At 57.9% G+C, this 17266-nt stretch overlaps 1 protein-coding gene across 3 annotated transcripts; it reads right to left on the bottom strand.

The window, feature by feature from the left end:
* Positions 1 to 451: 451 nt before the first annotated feature.
* On the bottom strand, positions 452 to 17194 carry PPP1R13L (protein phosphatase 1 regulatory subunit 13 like). Of its 3 annotated transcripts, XM_070402283.1 has the most exons (15): positions 16939 to 17194; positions 15619 to 15751; positions 11891 to 11959; positions 10561 to 10637; positions 10329 to 10471; positions 9437 to 9944; positions 9252 to 9350; positions 9073 to 9164; positions 8305 to 8782; positions 6741 to 7195; positions 4208 to 4339; positions 3997 to 4130; positions 3726 to 3892; positions 1869 to 2068; positions 452 to 1053 (listed from the first exon to the last, which is right to left on the bottom strand). In XM_070402283.1, the coding sequence occupies exons 3-15, from the start codon at positions 11893 to 11895 to the stop codon at positions 1015 to 1017; spliced, it is 2529 nt and encodes an 842-aa protein (XP_070258384.1). In that variant the 5' UTR covers positions 11896 to 11959; positions 15619 to 15751; positions 16939 to 17194; the 3' UTR covers positions 452 to 1014. The 3 variants fall into 3 exon arrangements, with proteins under 3 accessions (XP_070258384.1, XP_070258386.1, XP_070258385.1); XM_070402285.1 differs by lacking the exons at positions 11891 to 11959; positions 15619 to 15751; XM_070402284.1 differs by lacking the exons at positions 11891 to 11959; positions 16939 to 17194 and having other exon boundaries at positions 15619 to 16332.
* Between the last annotated feature and the right edge of the window lie 72 nt (positions 17195 to 17266).

Here is a 17266-nt window from a genome sequence, read left to right as displayed (position 1 = left end):
ATTGAGGCAGAAGCAAAGGAAAAATCACTCTTCAAGGTCGTACTCTCAACAAGGCCACATGGATTTCTGGTAGATGAAGCCTTGTTTTGTTGGGGAAAGAATCTCACAATTCATGTCAACACACAGGAAGAAAACAACCCAGCAGGAGGTAGAACCAGCAGACACAACAAGCGACAGAAATGATGGCCCCAAACACCAGATGACTGAATTACCAGACGTACTACTACACTATGCTTAACATGCTTCAAGATGTTCAAGAAGAATCAAAAACATGAAAAAAGATCAAGGCACTCCCAAACATTAAGAGCAGAGGTATTTGACAGAGGGAGAATCGGATCTACGTGAGGGACATCCCTTCGAAGGAGGTGACTTTAAGACTGCTTTGCCCAAAACAGGAACAGTGACAATCATTTATTAAGTCGGAATGGGATCCAAAGAGAAGGAAGCCAACTTCTGTGCAAACTACCTTTATTTATAAAGAAGAACGTCCCCATTTTGTTATAAAACCAGCACTGTGTGAAGGCACTTGGTCGGCTGGAGAGTGTGGGGCGGGGGGGGTGTGGGGTGGGAGTGTGTGCAGAGATCCCGGTAGAGAGACCAGTGTGCCTCACCTGGTCCCCCCCAAGGCTGCTGGGAGAAACGGGGGCAGAGGTGACTCCCAGGCAAAGCCACTGGAGGTGGCCCATCCCACTGGGATGATGGGTGGGCTTGCTTTGAGGGGCTTGGGGAGGGGCTGACAGTAGGAGTGGAGGGCACTTTGGACAGAATCTGATTTGGCAAATGGCGGGGGAGGGGGGGTCCTCTCTTGCCCCACAATGACCTCCCACAGTTAAGGCAGGTTTCTAAACGGAAGGCTGAGCTTCTCCTTCTCCCCTGGGCGGGCTTCCAGGAAAGCAGAGAGCTGGTGGCGAGGATTCGCCCCTGCTGGGCTTGGGGTGCAGGGAGGGGCAGCGGTCATGGATCCGGAGTCAAAGCTGCTTCCTCCTGTCTCCCCTGACGATGTCCTTCTCTCCGCTAGACCTTACTCCTCTGAGCCTTCACCCTGGGGAAGAGCTGAGGGAGGACAAGAGTTTCAGACACCAGGGGCTCCCACCCCCCCTTCCCTCCCCCAAATTGACTGGAGTCTCCTACCCACCCCAAACACCAGACGGTCTCCCTCATCCCATTTCTTCCTGAGGACTAGCTCGGCATCTCCCAGCCCGCTCTGGAATGCCGAGGCCCTGTCACCTTCAGGCACCACACGGAGCCTTCCGGCGGGCAGCCTGCTGGATGAGCTGGGAGGTTCTGAGCCCCCACCCCGCCTCCCCCCACCCCGCGGCGGTCTGGCTGGGACCCACCCCCACCCATCCCCAAGTCAAAAGACTCTCCTCTCCTAGACATAATGGGATTCCCTGCTCTCCTTCACGAACCTTGTAGACTCTCTCCCTCAATTCTATCATCCTTTTATTAATGGGTTCTTTCTCATCCTGCCCAACTCAGTGTAACAGAGGTTTCCTCATCTGTAATAGAACTCTTCAACTTGGCCCCCAGCATTACAGTGTAATTGTTCATCTCTGCCCTTGGCTAAAATATACTTTTCCTCCCATTAGTATAATAAGGGACGATAATAAAACTATCAGAGCACGAACCAATCAAATGACCATGAGGCAGTATTGGTGCACAGCCCACGCAGTCCCACCCGTGGGAGGCGGCTCCTTACCTCCCGTTACTATAAGGGACTTTCCTCACCTTCCCAGGCCCAGGCAGACTTTTCTGCACTCGCCACTCCCATGTAATGGACTATCCCTCTCGCCCTTCGTTTTCCTGGGGGGTCACCCCTTTCCCCAAACAGCCATCTGTAGGCCCCACAATGTCTCCTCCGGGCTCACCCCAAAGTAGTTACGGGGCACATAGCCCTCCTGGCCGTGCAGCGTGGCCCACCACCAGTCTGTCTCCTCCGGCCCGTCCCTGCGCAGCACGGTGACCGACTCGCCCTCGCGGAAGGACAGCTCGTCCCCGAACTCGGCGCTGTAGTCCCAGAGGGCGTACACCATCCCGTTGTGCATCAGCCCCATGCTCTGCTCCACGTCTGAAAAGCGAAAGTGAGGGCCGGGAACGCTCAGGGACCCGAGGCCAGGCTCGCTGGGGACAGGGCCAGCCAGGCCTGGGGTTCGGTGCTGCCCCGGCTGGGGGTGAGCCACCTGAGCTGAGTCAGCTGCCAGGACTGGCGGTCTCGAAAGCTGGAGAACGTTGGGGTGCCTCAAGCTGGGCCAACCCCCAAGACAGGGCCAGAGGTTTCCATGCCCTCTTGTACATTAAGTCCCCGTTCCCTCTTGTACTTTAAGAGCTACAGTCGTCTGCACCCCCCCCACTTAAGGGGTTCAGCCCTACTCGGCCTTCCCCTCAGTGGCCCCATCTCCCCTCTCCAGAGGGTGCAGCCCACTCTGCTCCGCCTCCCTAAGTGATGAAGTTTCCAAAAAGGATGTAATAACTTCCCTGGATGGCACAGCCCACCCACACCTTCCGTCCTGTCGTCCACCACCATCCATCGCCTCTTTAGTGCTTCAGCCCACAGCGTCCAATTTCCCCTCCCCGCCCTGCCCGGTGTGCGGTCCAATCTCCACCCTCACAGAACTCCCCATGTTCCGGGCGGTGGGGCAGGACACTGCCTGTGGCAAAGGTGGAATGGCCCACCCCCCTCCCCAGAGGCCACAGCCCTTCCTCTCTCTGGTGAACAGCCTACTTCCCCACAAGTGGCCGAATCCCAGTCTGCCCCTGACCACCTGTAAGACCGCTGTCACAGCCCAGGGCTCTCACCCACTTTCTGCCAGAGCAGGCGCAGCAGGCTTGCCTCGCCCCTCAGGCTCCTCTCCTAACCCCCCTGTCCCAGCCCGATCCCCAGCCTGCCTTGCCCCATCTGTGCAGTTCCTCACCCTGCCTTGTGCCCTCCAGGTGCGCAGTGCAGAGCCGATGCCCACCCCGAGGTACAGCCTGCCCAGTTCCTCCCCTGACCTGGTTAGGCGCTGTGGCCCCCCTCCTGGAGGTATGTGGTACAGCCTCATATGGCCCTAAGTCAGGGGTTCTCAACCTGTGGGTCGCGACCCCTTTGGGGGTCGAACAACCCTTTCACAGGGGTCGCCTAAGACCATCGGAAAACACATATATAAGTACATATTGTTTTTGTGATTAATCACTATGCTTTATGTTCAATTTGTAACAAGGAAATTGGGGGTCACCACAACATGAGGAACTGTATTAAAGGGTCGTGGCATTAGGAAGGTTGAGAACCACTGCGTGGAAGAGTCCCCGAGCCCCTCTGCAGAAGCCATGGCCCACCACCTGCCAGCTGCGTGTACTGTGTCTCCCGCAGGGAGCACAGTCCACCTGCCCAGCCCCAGCTACGCCAGGCAGATGGTAGGGTTGGGAAGTCCTGCTCCCTCCCGGCCCCTCCCAGGTGAGAAAGCAAATGAACTGCCCAATTTCTACGACCACTTTTCTCCCCATTGGAGTCCAACTTGCAAGGCACAGCCCCCCTCCAAGGTAGCACCCTCTGCTCTCCCACCCCCTGCTTGCACCTGCGGGGGAGGGGGGTCCATCCTGCATCCCCCTCTTAAGCTACCTGAGCTACATGGTTGGGAACAGACCCCAAGTGGGAGTGGCATCTGCGGCCTCCCCTCCCCCGTTCCCCGGCCTCAGAGGTGGCACCGCCCATCAGCCCGCCCGCAGGCCCCAGCCCCGCCTCGCACCTGCCAGGTAAGTGGCGCAGTCACCGTAACCCTCCCGGTAGGGGTCGCACTTCTCGATGGCGGTGGCGCCGTCGCTGAGCGTGGTGGCGAAGATGGCCGCGCCGTGCTGCACCAGCGCCGTGCAGATGGCCGTGTCGTTGCACGAGGCCGCGCAGTGCAGCGGCGTCCTAGGCGTGGAGGCGGGCGGGAGAGGCGTGAGCAGCCGCCCGCGGGGGGCGGGGTCCGCAGCCGTCCCCGCCCCCCCCCCCCCCCCCCGCGTGCCCGAGCTCACCAGCCGTGGCTGTCGGGGGAGTTGACGTTGGCGCCGGCCGCGATGAGGAAGTCCACGATGGGGTAGTTGGCGCCGCAGATGGCGTTGTGCAGGGCGGTGATGCCCTCCTCGTTGGGCTGACTCGGGTCGTTCATCTGGGCGGCCCAGAGACCCGAGGCTCAGTGCGCGCTCGCGCCCCGCCCCGCCCGCCCCGCGGCCCCGCCCCGCTCACCTCCTTCACCGCCTGCTGCACCACGTCCAGCTCCCCGGTCAGCGCCGCGTCCAGCAGCAGCACCAGTGGGTTGAGACGCGCGCGGCGGGCCTTGCGCGGGGAGCCCGCCTTCCGCAGCACCGAGCGCATCTCCTGGGCGACAGGGTGGGGGGCTTCAGTGACTTCCAAAGATTGGGAAGGAAATGCTCAAAACGTAAGTCAGGGTTCTCTCTGAGTGCTGTGACTTTGGCCTCTTTTTAAAAAAATATATTTTTATTGATTTCAGAGAGGAAGGGAGAGGGAGAGAGATAGAAACATCAATGATGAGAATCATCCATCAGCTGCCTCCTGCACGCCCCCCATTGAGGATCGAGCCAGAAACCTACGCACGTGCCCTGACCAGAATCCACCCGTGACCTCCTGGTTCATCAGTTGATGCTCAACTACTGAGCCACGCGGCTGACTGATTTTGGCCTCTTTAGTCTTATCTATTTCCCTTAAGTTTCAGTGGTGTTTGGGTATTCCTTTCTAGTGGAAATATTCATTTAAAATATAAATCTGTATAACAACATATTAGTGCACTAATCTGTGACTTTATGATTCAAATGACAAGTCTTTTAATTTTCAGGTTTAGGGACTTTAAGAATCAGAAATTAGCCCTGGCCCACATGGCTCAGTGGTTGGAGCAGCCATCCAATACACCTCAGGTTTGATTCCTGGTCAGGGCACATATCCAGGCTGTGGGTTTGATCCCCCCTGGGGGCGCTAACGGGAGGCAGCCTACCAATGTTTCTCTCTCACATTAATGTTTTCTCTCTCTCTCCTTTCCTCCCTTCCTTTCTCCCTCTAAAATCAATTAAAAAAAAAAAAAAGAATCAGCAACTATGCACCTGAAACCTGTATAATTTTGTTAACCTGTGTCACCCCAATACATTTAATAAAAAGGGAAAAAATCAGTAATGAACAGGGTCTGTGTTACTTTTTAATTCTAAAATCCCATTCTTCAAACCTTCAATGCTCTAAGAGTCTGTAATTGTGATTGTGATTCCAGGATTGAATTATTGAATTCTGTGAGTCTTCAAGTTTCTCTGTGGCCAGGATTTTGTGATTCTACAATGAGGCAACTGGGCCATCTTACGTTCATGATGTCAAGATCCTAAGCCTCAACAGTTCTTGGCTCCACACTCAGGAGGGCCTGGGAGAAGGCATTTTGAGGTGCCCCCACTTGTTGGGAAATTGTTCCCCTCCATCTCTCCACACTGAGCGATCAGGACTGTTTTACATGACCACACCCCCAATCCCAGCCAAGATGCAAAGACTAGACAAGATCAGCAGGAGGTCATCCCCTGGCCAAATAAGAGCAGTAATAGCAGTTAACAGGCAAGTGCCAGGCACTATTCTAAGCAATATGTTAATATATTTTATCCTCATAGCAACTCTACGATTATTCTCATCCCCATTTTACAGAAGAGAAGACTGAAGCCCAGAGAGGCTAAGTGTCTTGCCTAAGGTTGCACAGCGGTTAGTGCTGTGGAGCTGGTATTTGACACTTAACCACAACAGCCACAGCCTCAGAAACCAGAGACTTGCTCTTGGAAATCTGAATGGAAGAAGGCCCCAGTAGAGTTAAGAGGACTCCACGGGCTTGAACTAAGAAGTCATTTTGAGTCAGGGCTGGCTGGGCCATTTCTAGCCATGGGCTTGTTGAGGTATAAGAGGAGAGAAGGCAGACACAGAGCCTGTGTGGCAACCAGGGAGTTAATAAAGTGCCTTGCTTCAGACAGAATAAAACCTCTGTCTGCCAAGACACGGTCATTTCCAGGTTAGAAGACTCCACAATTCCTAGCCCTGGACAGGTAGAGTGCCATCCCGATATGCCATGGTTTCAGGTTCAATCGATGGTCAGGGAACATATCAGAATCAACCAAGGCCCTAGTGGGTTTGGCTCAGTGGATAGAGCATCAGCCTGTGAAAGGTCCCGGGTTTGATTCCAGTCAAGGGCACATGCCTGGGTTGCGGGCTCGATCCTCAGTGGGGGGCGTGCAGGAAGCAGCCAATCAATGATTCTCTCTCATCATTAATGTTTCTATTTCTCTCTCCCTTTCCCTTCCTCTCTGAAATCAATAAAAATATCTTAAAAACAAACAAACAAACTTGACAGGCTTCTTAAAAAAAAAAGAATCAACCAAGGATTGCATAAATAGGTGGAACAACAAATTAATGTTTCTCTCTAAAATCAATTTAAAAAAAAACACCACAAACAAAACTCCAGGATTCCTGAAAGGATGCCCAGGTGTGGGCGGGGCGTATTGGAGAGGAACAGGGAAAGTCTGGGTGGCCAAGACGTTCGGTTTTCGCTCCGTGTGTGTTCTTCCTTTCTTTTGAACATGGGCACAGTAGATTAAAAACTACATTTCCCAGCCTCCCTTGTAGCTGGGTTCCTAGCCAATGGGATGCAGCAGACGTGATGGGCGCAATTCCCAAGTTCTGTTCTAAACGGGAAGGGGCACCTCCCAGGTGCTAATATACCTCACTTCCCTCCTATATTACTTACCATGCTCTGCAGCTGCTCTGGTGGGCTGCTCTGGGGCGGGGCCGGGGGTGGTATGGGAGCTGGTGGGGCAGGAGCCGGGGGTCCTGCCCTGGCCTCAGGTCCCTCAGAGATGGAGGACAGCTCGGGCTCAGGCCCCCCGGGCCCACCATGACGATGGAAGAGGCGGCTGATGATCTGCTGGTACTGCTTCTTGTGGGTGGGGGGCAGGGCTACAGCAGGGCTCTGTTCCATGGAACCCCTTCGTTTGAGGGGACGAGGAATCTCCGCCAGCACCCGTGCCACCTCCTCCAGCTCGGGCACCGACTGTGCCTCGGGTGGCAGCGCTGGCTGCAGCCGCGTGGGGCTGAGAGGCCGAGTGACAGGGCCTTCATCTGCATCACCAGCCTCCAGCACTGGTGCCAGCAGCCCCTCCAGCTCTGGTTCAGGCTCCAGCTCAGCAGGGGCTTTGGGGGCGCCTAGAAGGAACGGAGGCAAATCAGGGGGTTCTCAGGAGACCCCCAAGACTCCCTCCCCACAACCTCCAAAACCTGCAAGCAGCACCTGATTTGCTGTGTGGCCTCAGGGCAGTTCCTTGATCTCTGGGCTACCTGTTCCCTGGGCTGTCATGCCATTTCCCCTTTATCAAGCACTTAGCATGTAGCTGGTGCTGTACACGCCTGTTTTGCTGAACTCTCACCTCACCATCCTGTGAGGTAGACATGTCTATCACCTCCTTGTCACAGAAAGGAAACTCAGTCTCAGAGACAGCAAATCAGTTGCCCAGTGACAAAAAATTGGGTTGCGACCTCAGTTCTGACTCTGTACTCCTACCATCACGATAGACGTGAAGTTCTAAGCATCTAAGTATTTCTTCTCCTAGCATGTCAGGGGAAAACTCCTGCTGGGACTAGAATCCTGGCCTTGCTGGTCTCTTCTGACTGCCTTATTCCTCTCTATCAGAGCTTTAAAAGCAGGCAGAAACAATAATGATCACTTTAGACACATTATTATTATACACTGAATTCCCAACAGAACTTGTGCAACGGATATTATTAATCCCCCTTCACAGCTGAGAAAATAGAAGCTCAGATAGGTCAACTGATTTATCCTGCATCTCACAGCATCCGCGGTGGAGAGAGGCTCAGAACCCAATCTGCTCAACTCCAGGCCCTGTACTGGTCTCACACCAGAAAACAGTAATAGTTATTATAACGAATATGATAGCTATAAGATTACTACACATCAGGCCCTAGTTTAAGGACTTTATATAAGATAGGTTCTGTCATCACCTTCTACGCTCAAGGAAATCGGGGTTCAGAGAGGCGAAGTGACTTGCCCAGGTCCCTCGGCATGGAGCCAGGCTGTCTGACTCCAGAGTCCCTGCTTAACCATCCTGCTGTCTGTCCCTAGCCCCCCTCCCCAACCCCCCCCCAACCCCCCCATTCCCCACGCTTATCTGGCCTTGCTCTGCAGGGACAGGCTCTGAAAACAAGTGTTGGGCCCCGATGGCTCCCTCTGCTGGTCGGGTCCCCAGCCATTGGCCCTCCCTTCGCCAAGCCCTCTGGAATCCCCGTTGCTGACTCACCTTCACTCCACGTCTGTTGGGGAAACTGGGGCACTGGGGCAGGGGGCTGAAGCTGGAGCTGAGGCTGGGATGGTGGCTGTGACTGGGGCTGTGGGGGCACCTGGGACTGTGGTTGGGGCTGGGGCGGTAGCTGGGGCTGGGGAGGTGCTTGGGGCTGGGGAGGCAGCTTGGGCGGAGGAGCTCGGGAGAAGATGGGGGAGCCAGGGAACATGGCTCTGCTGGCCCCGTGTTCCCAGAAGGCGTTCTGCAGCTTAAAGATCATGCTGAGGGGGATGGGGCGCTGGCGGGGGGCGCCCCGAGGCTGGGGGTTGGAAGGAGGCATGGGGATGCGGCTGACAGGCTGCCAGCTTCGCGGCAAAGTGCCCGATGGCCCCGGGGAGCCCAGCGATCGGCGGTAGCTGCCCACGTCAGAACGCCTGTCATTGGCCAGAGGGGAGACCTTGTAATTGCGGGGCAAGGTGGCGCTGGTGAGGTTGTCCTGGGGAGAAAGGGGGGAGGAGGGAAGGGAGAGGGGCTCAGGCGGGAGGAAGATAAGGGAAGGGTTGGGGAGGGGGCAGCAAACGATGAGAAGGGAGAGAAGGAGGTGAGGGAATTTGGAGAAAGTGAGGGGAAGAGGACAGGGAAGGATTGGAAATCCAGGATAAAGAAGGAAGCGCTTGGGGGACGGGCACAGAAAATGGGGGCGCGGCCTGGAGGGGGAGACTAGCCCTGACCCCGCCCCCGGCCCTTGCCCGACAGCCCCCTCCCCAAGCTGCTCCAGCCCCTCACCTTGCCGGTGGCCCCCAGCCCGTCCAGGCTGCTCTCTCTCCAGGGTAACAGCTGCAGGCCCGGGGAGGAGGGCCTCCCGAAGGCGTCCAGGCCTGCGAGGGGGGAGTCATTAGGATCTGGGGGCCGCCTCTCCGGCTGCCCCCCCAACCCCACCCCCCACCCCCGTTCCCATCACTGACGTTCGTAGCTGACTGCGTGTGAGGACTTCTTCTCGTACGCCACGTCCAGGTCCGACTCGTTCCAGGCTTTGGGAGGCCGCCGGCGCAGCATGAGGTCGTCTGGGGAGAGGTGGCGAATGAGGATGCGAGAGGAGACTGGTCCCAGGTCCCGCACCCCTCACACCCTCCACGTCCGTCGCGTTCACCTAGAGCACGCGGAGGCGGGGCGAAGGCGCTGCTGCCCGCGCCCAGCAGGGGGACACCGAAGGCGGCCGGTGCGTCGTAGGCGGCCGAGGGGCGCGGCGAGGGCCCGCGCTCCGGGAAGAAAACCTGGGGCCCCTCGGCCAGGGGGCTGCCACGGGGGGAGCTGGCGCGGGCCAGTAAGTCGAAGGGCGTCGGGGTACCCTGCTGGCGGAGCGGGCCCGAGCCGGGCCGCGGCGAAGGCGCACGGCCCAGGGAGCCGCCAGCGCCCTCGTAGGCACGGGGCCTGGGCGAGGGCGCGCGGTCCAGGCTGCTGTAGGCGTCCGGCTGCAGGTAGATCGAGGTGCGCGGTGACGACGGCCGGCCCTTAGGGGACAGCGAGCTGTAGGGGAGCAGAGCCGGGGCGCTCTCCGAACGTCCAAACGGGGTGTCTGCGCCGTCGCCGGGCGCCTTCCGGGAGGACCCACGGCTGCCGAAGGGCTCTTGGACCGGGCTAGAGCTGTACCGGGACCGCTGGGGAGAGACCGGGACATCGAGGGGTCAAAGGAGACATGACTAGAGGGCTGGGAGGAGGTCAAAAGAGAGCATCGAAAATCAACCCAAGGCAGTTGGACGGGGGCTGGAGATTCAGGCACAGCCCCGTGGGAGCGCGTGGGAAGAGAGCTTGAAATCAGGGCTAAGGCTGGTCCGTACAGCGCTTTTGAGCGACTTAGAAAAAGGCCCCTTTCCTTCCGAGGGTCCTGGGAGGTGTCCGCTTCCACTGGTCCCCTCTAAAGTGCCCTTTAAGAGCCCACACCCCTACACCCCTACCAAGCAGCCTTGCCTGCACTCCCCGCGGAAGGAAGCTGGCTTGGGGAGGCGGGGGGCCCTAGGGTGGGGACCAGGCGAGCGGCTCACCCTAGCGGGGGCTCCAGCCTGAGAGCCAGGTGGCGTCGGTGAGTCTGACCACAGCGACTCCAGCTGCTTGGTCAGTTCGTCCACCTTGGCCGCCGCCGTGTCCAGCTCCATCTGCTTCAGGTCCATGTGCTTCATGGCCAGGGCTGGGCGGGCGGGAGTGGCGGTGAGGACCCGGACCTCCTCGTGGGGGGCCCGGCTCCGCCCCCAGGACCCACCCCCTTCCCCAGCTCACACTGGAAGTTCAGGTCCAGAAGGTCCCCCGAGCTCTGGAATGCCTCGCTGTCCATGGTGCCGGCCGGAGCGGGGCGCCTGCGTTGGGGGGAGCAGGGAGGTTCTCAGACACCGCCCGTCCGACCCCCCCCCCCCCCACTCCCGCAGGGAAGCTGGGGCCGTGAGGATCGTCCCTCCACTATGCCTACCCTCCCCCCCCACTCCCCCAGCTAGGAAATGCCAACTCCTTCCAAACCCCGTGGAAGGCGCAGGACAATGAACTCTTTATGTGACTGACTCTTTGTCCATCTCTCTATTTCAGCCCTAATAAGATCTGAATAATTCCTTCAATAATTGATCCGTCGATCACCTACTATGTGCCAGGCATTATAGCGAACAGAGGGTGCAACAAAACAGCTATCAAGCCCTGGCTGCGTATCTGAGTTCGTTAGAGCATCGTCCTGATCCGCCCAGGTTGTGAGTTCCATCCCTGGTCAGGGCACACACGAGAGCCAACTGCTGAACGCATGAATGCGTGAAACAACAAACCGATGTTTCTCTCTCTCTCTCTAAAAATCATTAATAATAATAGTAATAAAGAGCAACAACAAAAAGAATAACTATTAATTACTGAATGCCTAATAGGGACCAGGAGACAGTATGCTAGATGCTGAAGATATTTAAAAAAAAATTTTTAAATATATTTTTATTGATTTCAGAGAGGGGGAGAGAGAGAAAGAGAGAGAGAGAGAGAGAGAGAGAGACATCAATGATGAGAGAGAATCATTGATTGGCTGCCTCCTACATGCCCCCTACTGGGGATCGAGCCCACAACCCAGGCATGTGCCCTTGACCGGAATCGAACCCGGGATCCTTCAGTCCCCAGTCCGATGCTCTATCCAATGAGCCAAACCAGCTAGGGCTATTTTTAAAAATTTTAAGGTATTGATTTTGAGAGAGGGAGAGAAACATCTACCTGTTGCTCCACCCATCCACTGGTTGATTCTTGTATGTGCCCTGTCTGGGGAGCAAACCCTCAACCTTGGGGTACGCTGGCCCCGACCAGGTAGCTCAGTTGGTGAGGGCATCGTCCCCATAGGCCAAGGCTGAGGGTTCCCTCCCCAGTCAGGGCACATCCAAGAACCAACCAGTGAATGCATGAGTAAGTGGAACAGCAAATCAGTGTTTCTCTCTCTCTCCCTCTCTCAGTTTAAAGTCAAACAATAATGATAATCGGGCTGCCCACTGTGTGCCAGGACTTGTGCTAGTTGCGTGGCATAACAAAATGAAACAATCGTTTATTGATGAGCTGCTGCCTCCTAGAATTTTGCCAACTGCTTTGCACCCAATACCTCATTTGATGGTCAAATCAGCACAGCAGGCAAGAAAGAGGGGCTCAGCAACATTTGTTCAAGGTCCCCCTGCAAGAAGTCCAAAGCACTAGGTTTCACACCTGGACCTACCTCGTTATTTTGGGTCCCAGAGGGCAGGGACCACTCAGCTTCATCTCCTCAGAGTCCCCACCCAGAGGAGACCTAGCTCATAGGGACCCAGTGTCAACAGGAAGACCAGGGAAGTGGCGGGGGGGTGGGGTGGCTGGGCTGCTGTGGTCATTAGCCCAGTGGATGGGAGCCAGGCCACCAGGAACCGGTCAGGCCAGCACTATCTCAATCCCACAGCAGCCGCCACGCCCACCAGCTCTGCCACTTCCTCAGGCTTCACCAACAGCTTAGCTCAGCGTGGGCAGCAGGCGGGCTGGGGCATGCTAGCTCGGCCTCCGTCTGACAAGCCTCAGGACAGAACCTGCTGGAGTTGGTGGCTCGTTTGGGTGTGTTGGGAGTCTATAACCTTGGGCAACGAGTCCCCTCCACTCTTTGGGCCTCAGTTTCCCCAATAATGAAGGGAGGAGGTAAATCAGCTGTGCTGAGGGGCCTCTTGGTCTCTCAGAGGCTTAGATTCTGAAACTGTAGGGACCTTGAGATTGTCCCACATAGTCCCAAACCCGCAGCTTGAGCGTCTATTGTTCCAAAGGTTTAAATCCAAGATGCTATCTTTGGAACATTCTAGAATTCTCCAATTTGGCTATCCCAGGACCCCACGGGCCTAAACGCCTACGTGACTGTATGGTCTAGTGCAGTGGGTAAGAGCACAAGGAAGGAGCCAGACTTCCAGGGTCCTAATCTGGTGGCTCCACTGCCCCACCCTGACAAGAGTACCTCGGTTTCCTGATCTGGAAGATGAGGAGAAACAGCAGTCTGCCTCAGCAGGGGTGTTTATTTTAAATATTATTTTCCATATTATTGATATGGAAACATCAACAGTGGTGATGATCCAACTGGCCAGAAGGCGCAAGAGGAATTAAGGCTCTGAGAATTGAGGCCTCGGGCAGCAGAGACCACAGGAGTCAAAATTAGCCTGTTAGACTCTTAGATACACAGGAAACACCCTGTGTCTGTTAAAATATAAAAACTGAACAATTCCATGCAGCCTCCTGTGCCTGCATTTTGGCAGCGAGCGGTTGTTTGGGGGATATTTCATGATTTCCAAATTTCTAAGACGCTCAGATCCCACGCTGACATCCTCTGGCTCAGAGGAAATGCCGACGCTGGGCGTGGGGGGCCAACCCGGGGCTGGCGCGGGCGGAGGGAGCGTCGGGACCGCCAGGGGGCGCTCCGGGCCACGCCCGACCCCAGCCCAGCAGGCGGACAGCACCTGAGCTCAGACCCGGGGAATGCGCCGCGCGCGGGTCTGGGCAGGTGCAGAACCTCCCGGGGCAGAGAAGCGGGGCCGGGCGGGGCGTGAGGGCGGCGCCTCTGCTCCCAGGCCCTAGCCCTTCACCCCCAGGTACTCTCCAACCCAAGCTCCCGCTTCTCCCCTGCCCCCTACCCCTAGCTCTCTTTTCCTCCTCTGCACTCCAACCAGGTTCTCTGGGTTAAGAATCCGGGCAGGAGGTGGGGGTGGGGGTGGGGTGGGGTGGTTCCAGAAGAATCATGCTCAGTAGGAACCGTGTCCGAGCCCTAGGCTGGCCTGGGAATACCCAGGTTGTAATCCTACAGTTCTGTGCGGACAGACTGACGCTGGAAGTAGCCCCACCTTCTCTGGGACTGGGTACCCCCCTCTGGGGACAGCTGGGGTATGGGCTAGGACCTTCCCCTCTCTAAGCCTCTTCCTTGGACTAGTTATTGAGCTTCTCTGTGTCTCAGTTTTCTCGTGTGTATAATGGGGCGATTAAAACCTTCACATTACAGGGGTGTGAGGTTTGAGTGACAGAATTTATGTGTTTAAAACAGGGTTTAGAACAGTGCAGGGCGCCACATAAAGTTCACACATAGAGGATTCTTCATTACGCTCTTCCTTTGCTTATCGTTAAGATATCGCAGGGTCTGGCATAGAGTGAGGGCTCAATACCCAAAGTAATTTCCCCCCAAAAAGAGCCCTTTCAACTCTTTCTGAGATTCTAAAAGCCCCGCATTTGGATCTCTGGAGTCTTCACTTCCTGAGCCCTGACCTCTCCATGTACATTCCTGAGTTCTGGCCAGGGATCATCCACAATAATTGAAGCACGGGGGCCCGAGGAGCCCTGGAAGGTTCCAGATAGAACGTGGCAGAAGCCCAGGGCGCCGTAGGCTGTGCCTGCTCTCCAGCCTGTCTCCCCACTGGAGCAGGGAGAAGTCATTCATTCCCTGGGGTGGGGTCAGCAAACCTCATTGGAAGTGACACCTTTGAACGGTTGCCGGAGACAATGGGCACCGTCTGGTCTACCTGCCAACCCCGAGCCTGGCATGCCGTGAGCTCTCTTGGCAGCCACGGTTATTATTTTTAATGTCATCACAGGCTGTTACCAAATGCCCTTCAAGCCCAAACTATTAGGAAGTTCTTCCCTCTCGCATCAGAGCCCCTTGCCGCCCCACCCCCTGGTTTAATCCTTTCCCATGACACTTGGGGGTGGAGAGAAGGGGGAGACAGACTGAGGGAGGTGCAGGGCCCTGCCCTCCCCCGCTTCAAGGACTGACACACACCTCCAGAATTAGCCTCCATCCCTCCCTTATCTCCCACGCTACTTCAGGTCAGACAGAGGGGGTGGAGGTGACATTTCTCACCTCAGGGTCAGGGCCAGTAGCCCTAGGAGGGGAAAGGTTAGTCAGAAAATCTAGTGGGAGCGGATGGAATTCTGCACCCCAGAGAGCTGCAGAGGGAGGGGGGGATGCCAAATCTGGGTTTCCCCTCCCACTCTGGCCTCCGAGCTTGGTTGACCCCCATCCTCTCTGTGTAATGACTGCGTGGTGCCCAGCTCTGCAGGCCTCCCCGAATCCAACCCCACCTCCTGGAATTCGGCCCTGCGTTCTACCTAGAACGCCCGCCCTCTGCAAACCCCGTGGTTTCCCACCTCCATGGGGCAATCGGAGGCACCACACCCGCGCCAGGGGGCGCCCTTGGGCGGAGGTCCCTTCTCTGGTTAGGCAGGTCTGACGCCTCGGTTAATGACATGTTGGGGATCGCGCAGCGGCACCGGGGAGTTTGGAGAGCTGCCCCAGCCCCCACCCCAGAGCCGGGAAGTTTGGGGAGCGCCACACAGCCTCCAGAGGGACCCCGGGTATTTGTCTCGCTCCATTTCAGGAACCCGGGCTCCACTTCCCCCTCCCCACCCTAATTCTTCTCGGAGACCTACGGGCTCGGTGGAGAAGGCAGCACCGAGAGTGGTAGGATGGCCTCCCATTCCAGAGACCCAGCCTTCCGAGCCTCCCATTTCTGCCCCAGATTCAGGGACCCCCTCCCCCCAATTCTACTCAAGGACTCAGGGTTCCGAGAGCCCCCAGTTCGAGGGACTCAGGAGTCCCAGCTCCAACGTCTCCCCCGGAACCAAGGCGTCCGAGTCCTCCCTTCCAAGAACTCAGGCATCCCGGCCCCCTTCCCTTCTGCCCAGTAAACCAAGTATCCAAGTTCTCTCCTTTCACGGACCCTGCGTCTGCGCACCCCCAATCCCGCGCTGGGACCCGGCGTCCGGTTCCCCTCCCAGTCCTCCCAGGGACGCGGTGTCGGCTCCTCCAGAGCCGCTGGACCCGGGCGAGGCGGAACTCACGGATCAGGGGCCGATCCTGGCACCAGGGGTCTTCCTCCGGCTTCGGCTCCGGCGGCGGGGCGCGGAGGACGGGGCGGGGCAGACTCCGGGAACAGGTTGGACAACGTGACTCCGGCTGGAGGGAGGCGGGTCCCTGAGGGGAGGGGGAGCCGGGGTCGCCTCGAGCACCTTGGGACTTGTAGTCCCGGAGGAGCAGGGCGCAGCCGGAGCCGTTCCCACTCAGAGACATCCGAAGTCCATTTCACAGACAGGAAGGGCGAGGCCCAGAAGCCCAGAGAGACCTGGCCACGGAAATAGAGTCCAGACTTCTCCCTCCCTGTGGCTGCGGAAGACGGACTCCCACGTCCCGGCCCCACCCCTCCGGGCTCAGTTTCCCCTCCTGGGATGATTCGGACACTACCAAGGGGGGGAGATGGTCGCAGACCGGGGGAGACTCACGCCCCATCCCTAGAGCGAGCGGAGGCCTCCCTAAATAGTACCCCTCGAGTTTCTGAGCCTCAGTCTCCCCGTCGGTAAAAAGGGCGGATTGGACCTTGTAAGATGTCCCGGCCACGGCGCCCAGGCTGGGACTGCGGTCCCTGGCGGCGTCCACAGCCGAGTTGGGCGCTCCCCCGCCCGGGGTCCTCTGGGAATTGTAGTCCCGGAGCCCGCGGGGACCACGCCCCGGTGTCTCGCCCCCGCGCGGGAACTGTTTGGGGACCCCCGGCGGAGGGAACGCGTCCGCTGACCCTCCCTCCACTCTGGGAAGCCGCTCGCTCCCTGAAAAGAGGGGCAGCCCAATGCGGGAATAGGATCCGAAATCGCGGCAGAGGGGGCGGGCGGCGGCGCTGACACACCGGCCAGGAATGCAGCTGGGTCACCCTGTCTAGCCGCTGTCTCGCCGCCCCACGGGGTGCCGTCGCTGTCAGGGGGCGTGGACGCGTCCCCCACAGCTGGGCCCACGTGCTGGTGTTTACAAGCGCCCCTGGTCTGGGAAGGAGCTCTGGTCTGCTCCCTCTCCCGTCCCGAACGCCTTCGGGGATGTGCTCCACAAGAGATTAAATCCTCCGGGACAGCCACCTGCCTCGGGGGACCCACAGGCCCCATCCCTCAGCCCGCACGGCCCCACGCGAGTCTGGAGGCTCCGCCCCCCATGTTTCCCGCTCCCCGGAGGTCCAGGAGCCCCGCCCCTGGCTGGTACCTCACGCCCTGGAGAGGAATTGCCCCCATTCCTCCACTTCCCCACCCCTCCCACTCAAGGTCTGAACTCCCGAGACCTCTGGGCGTCCCCAGCAGGGACTGCAACACTGAAAGCACAGCCAAGCCAGCCAAGACTCTTACCTATCTCTTTAAGGACTTCAGACCAATCGATCCTCCTGTCTCTTTAAGGGTTAGGTCCCATCAATGTGGCTGCCCCTTTAAGGCGACGTTGGCGCAAACAATGTCCGAGAGACTAAGGGGGGTGCCGGCCGGGGCCTGGTGGGGCTCTACCTCCAGCCAGACCTCGAATCAGCTGCTTCCGGGAGCAGATTTACAGGAACAGAGATCTTCCTTGGTTGTCTGCTCCGCACAAATGGGAATTCCCCGCAGTTCTGCTCACAAAGCGAGCGGGCTCCCAGCGACACCTCCGCGCCCCCGCACCCTTTGGGCGCTCCCGAGCCAGGCCCCG

This window comes from Myotis yumanensis, unplaced genomic scaffold, assembly GCF_028538775.1.
Source record: "Myotis yumanensis isolate MYYU_CA2020_CCGP unplaced genomic scaffold, mMyoYum1.0.hap1 SCAF_23, whole genome shotgun sequence".
In the NCBI taxonomy this organism is placed as follows: Eukaryota; Metazoa; Chordata; class Mammalia; order Chiroptera; family Vespertilionidae; genus Myotis; species Myotis yumanensis.
This window is presented reverse-complemented; position numbering and strand designations above follow the sequence as displayed.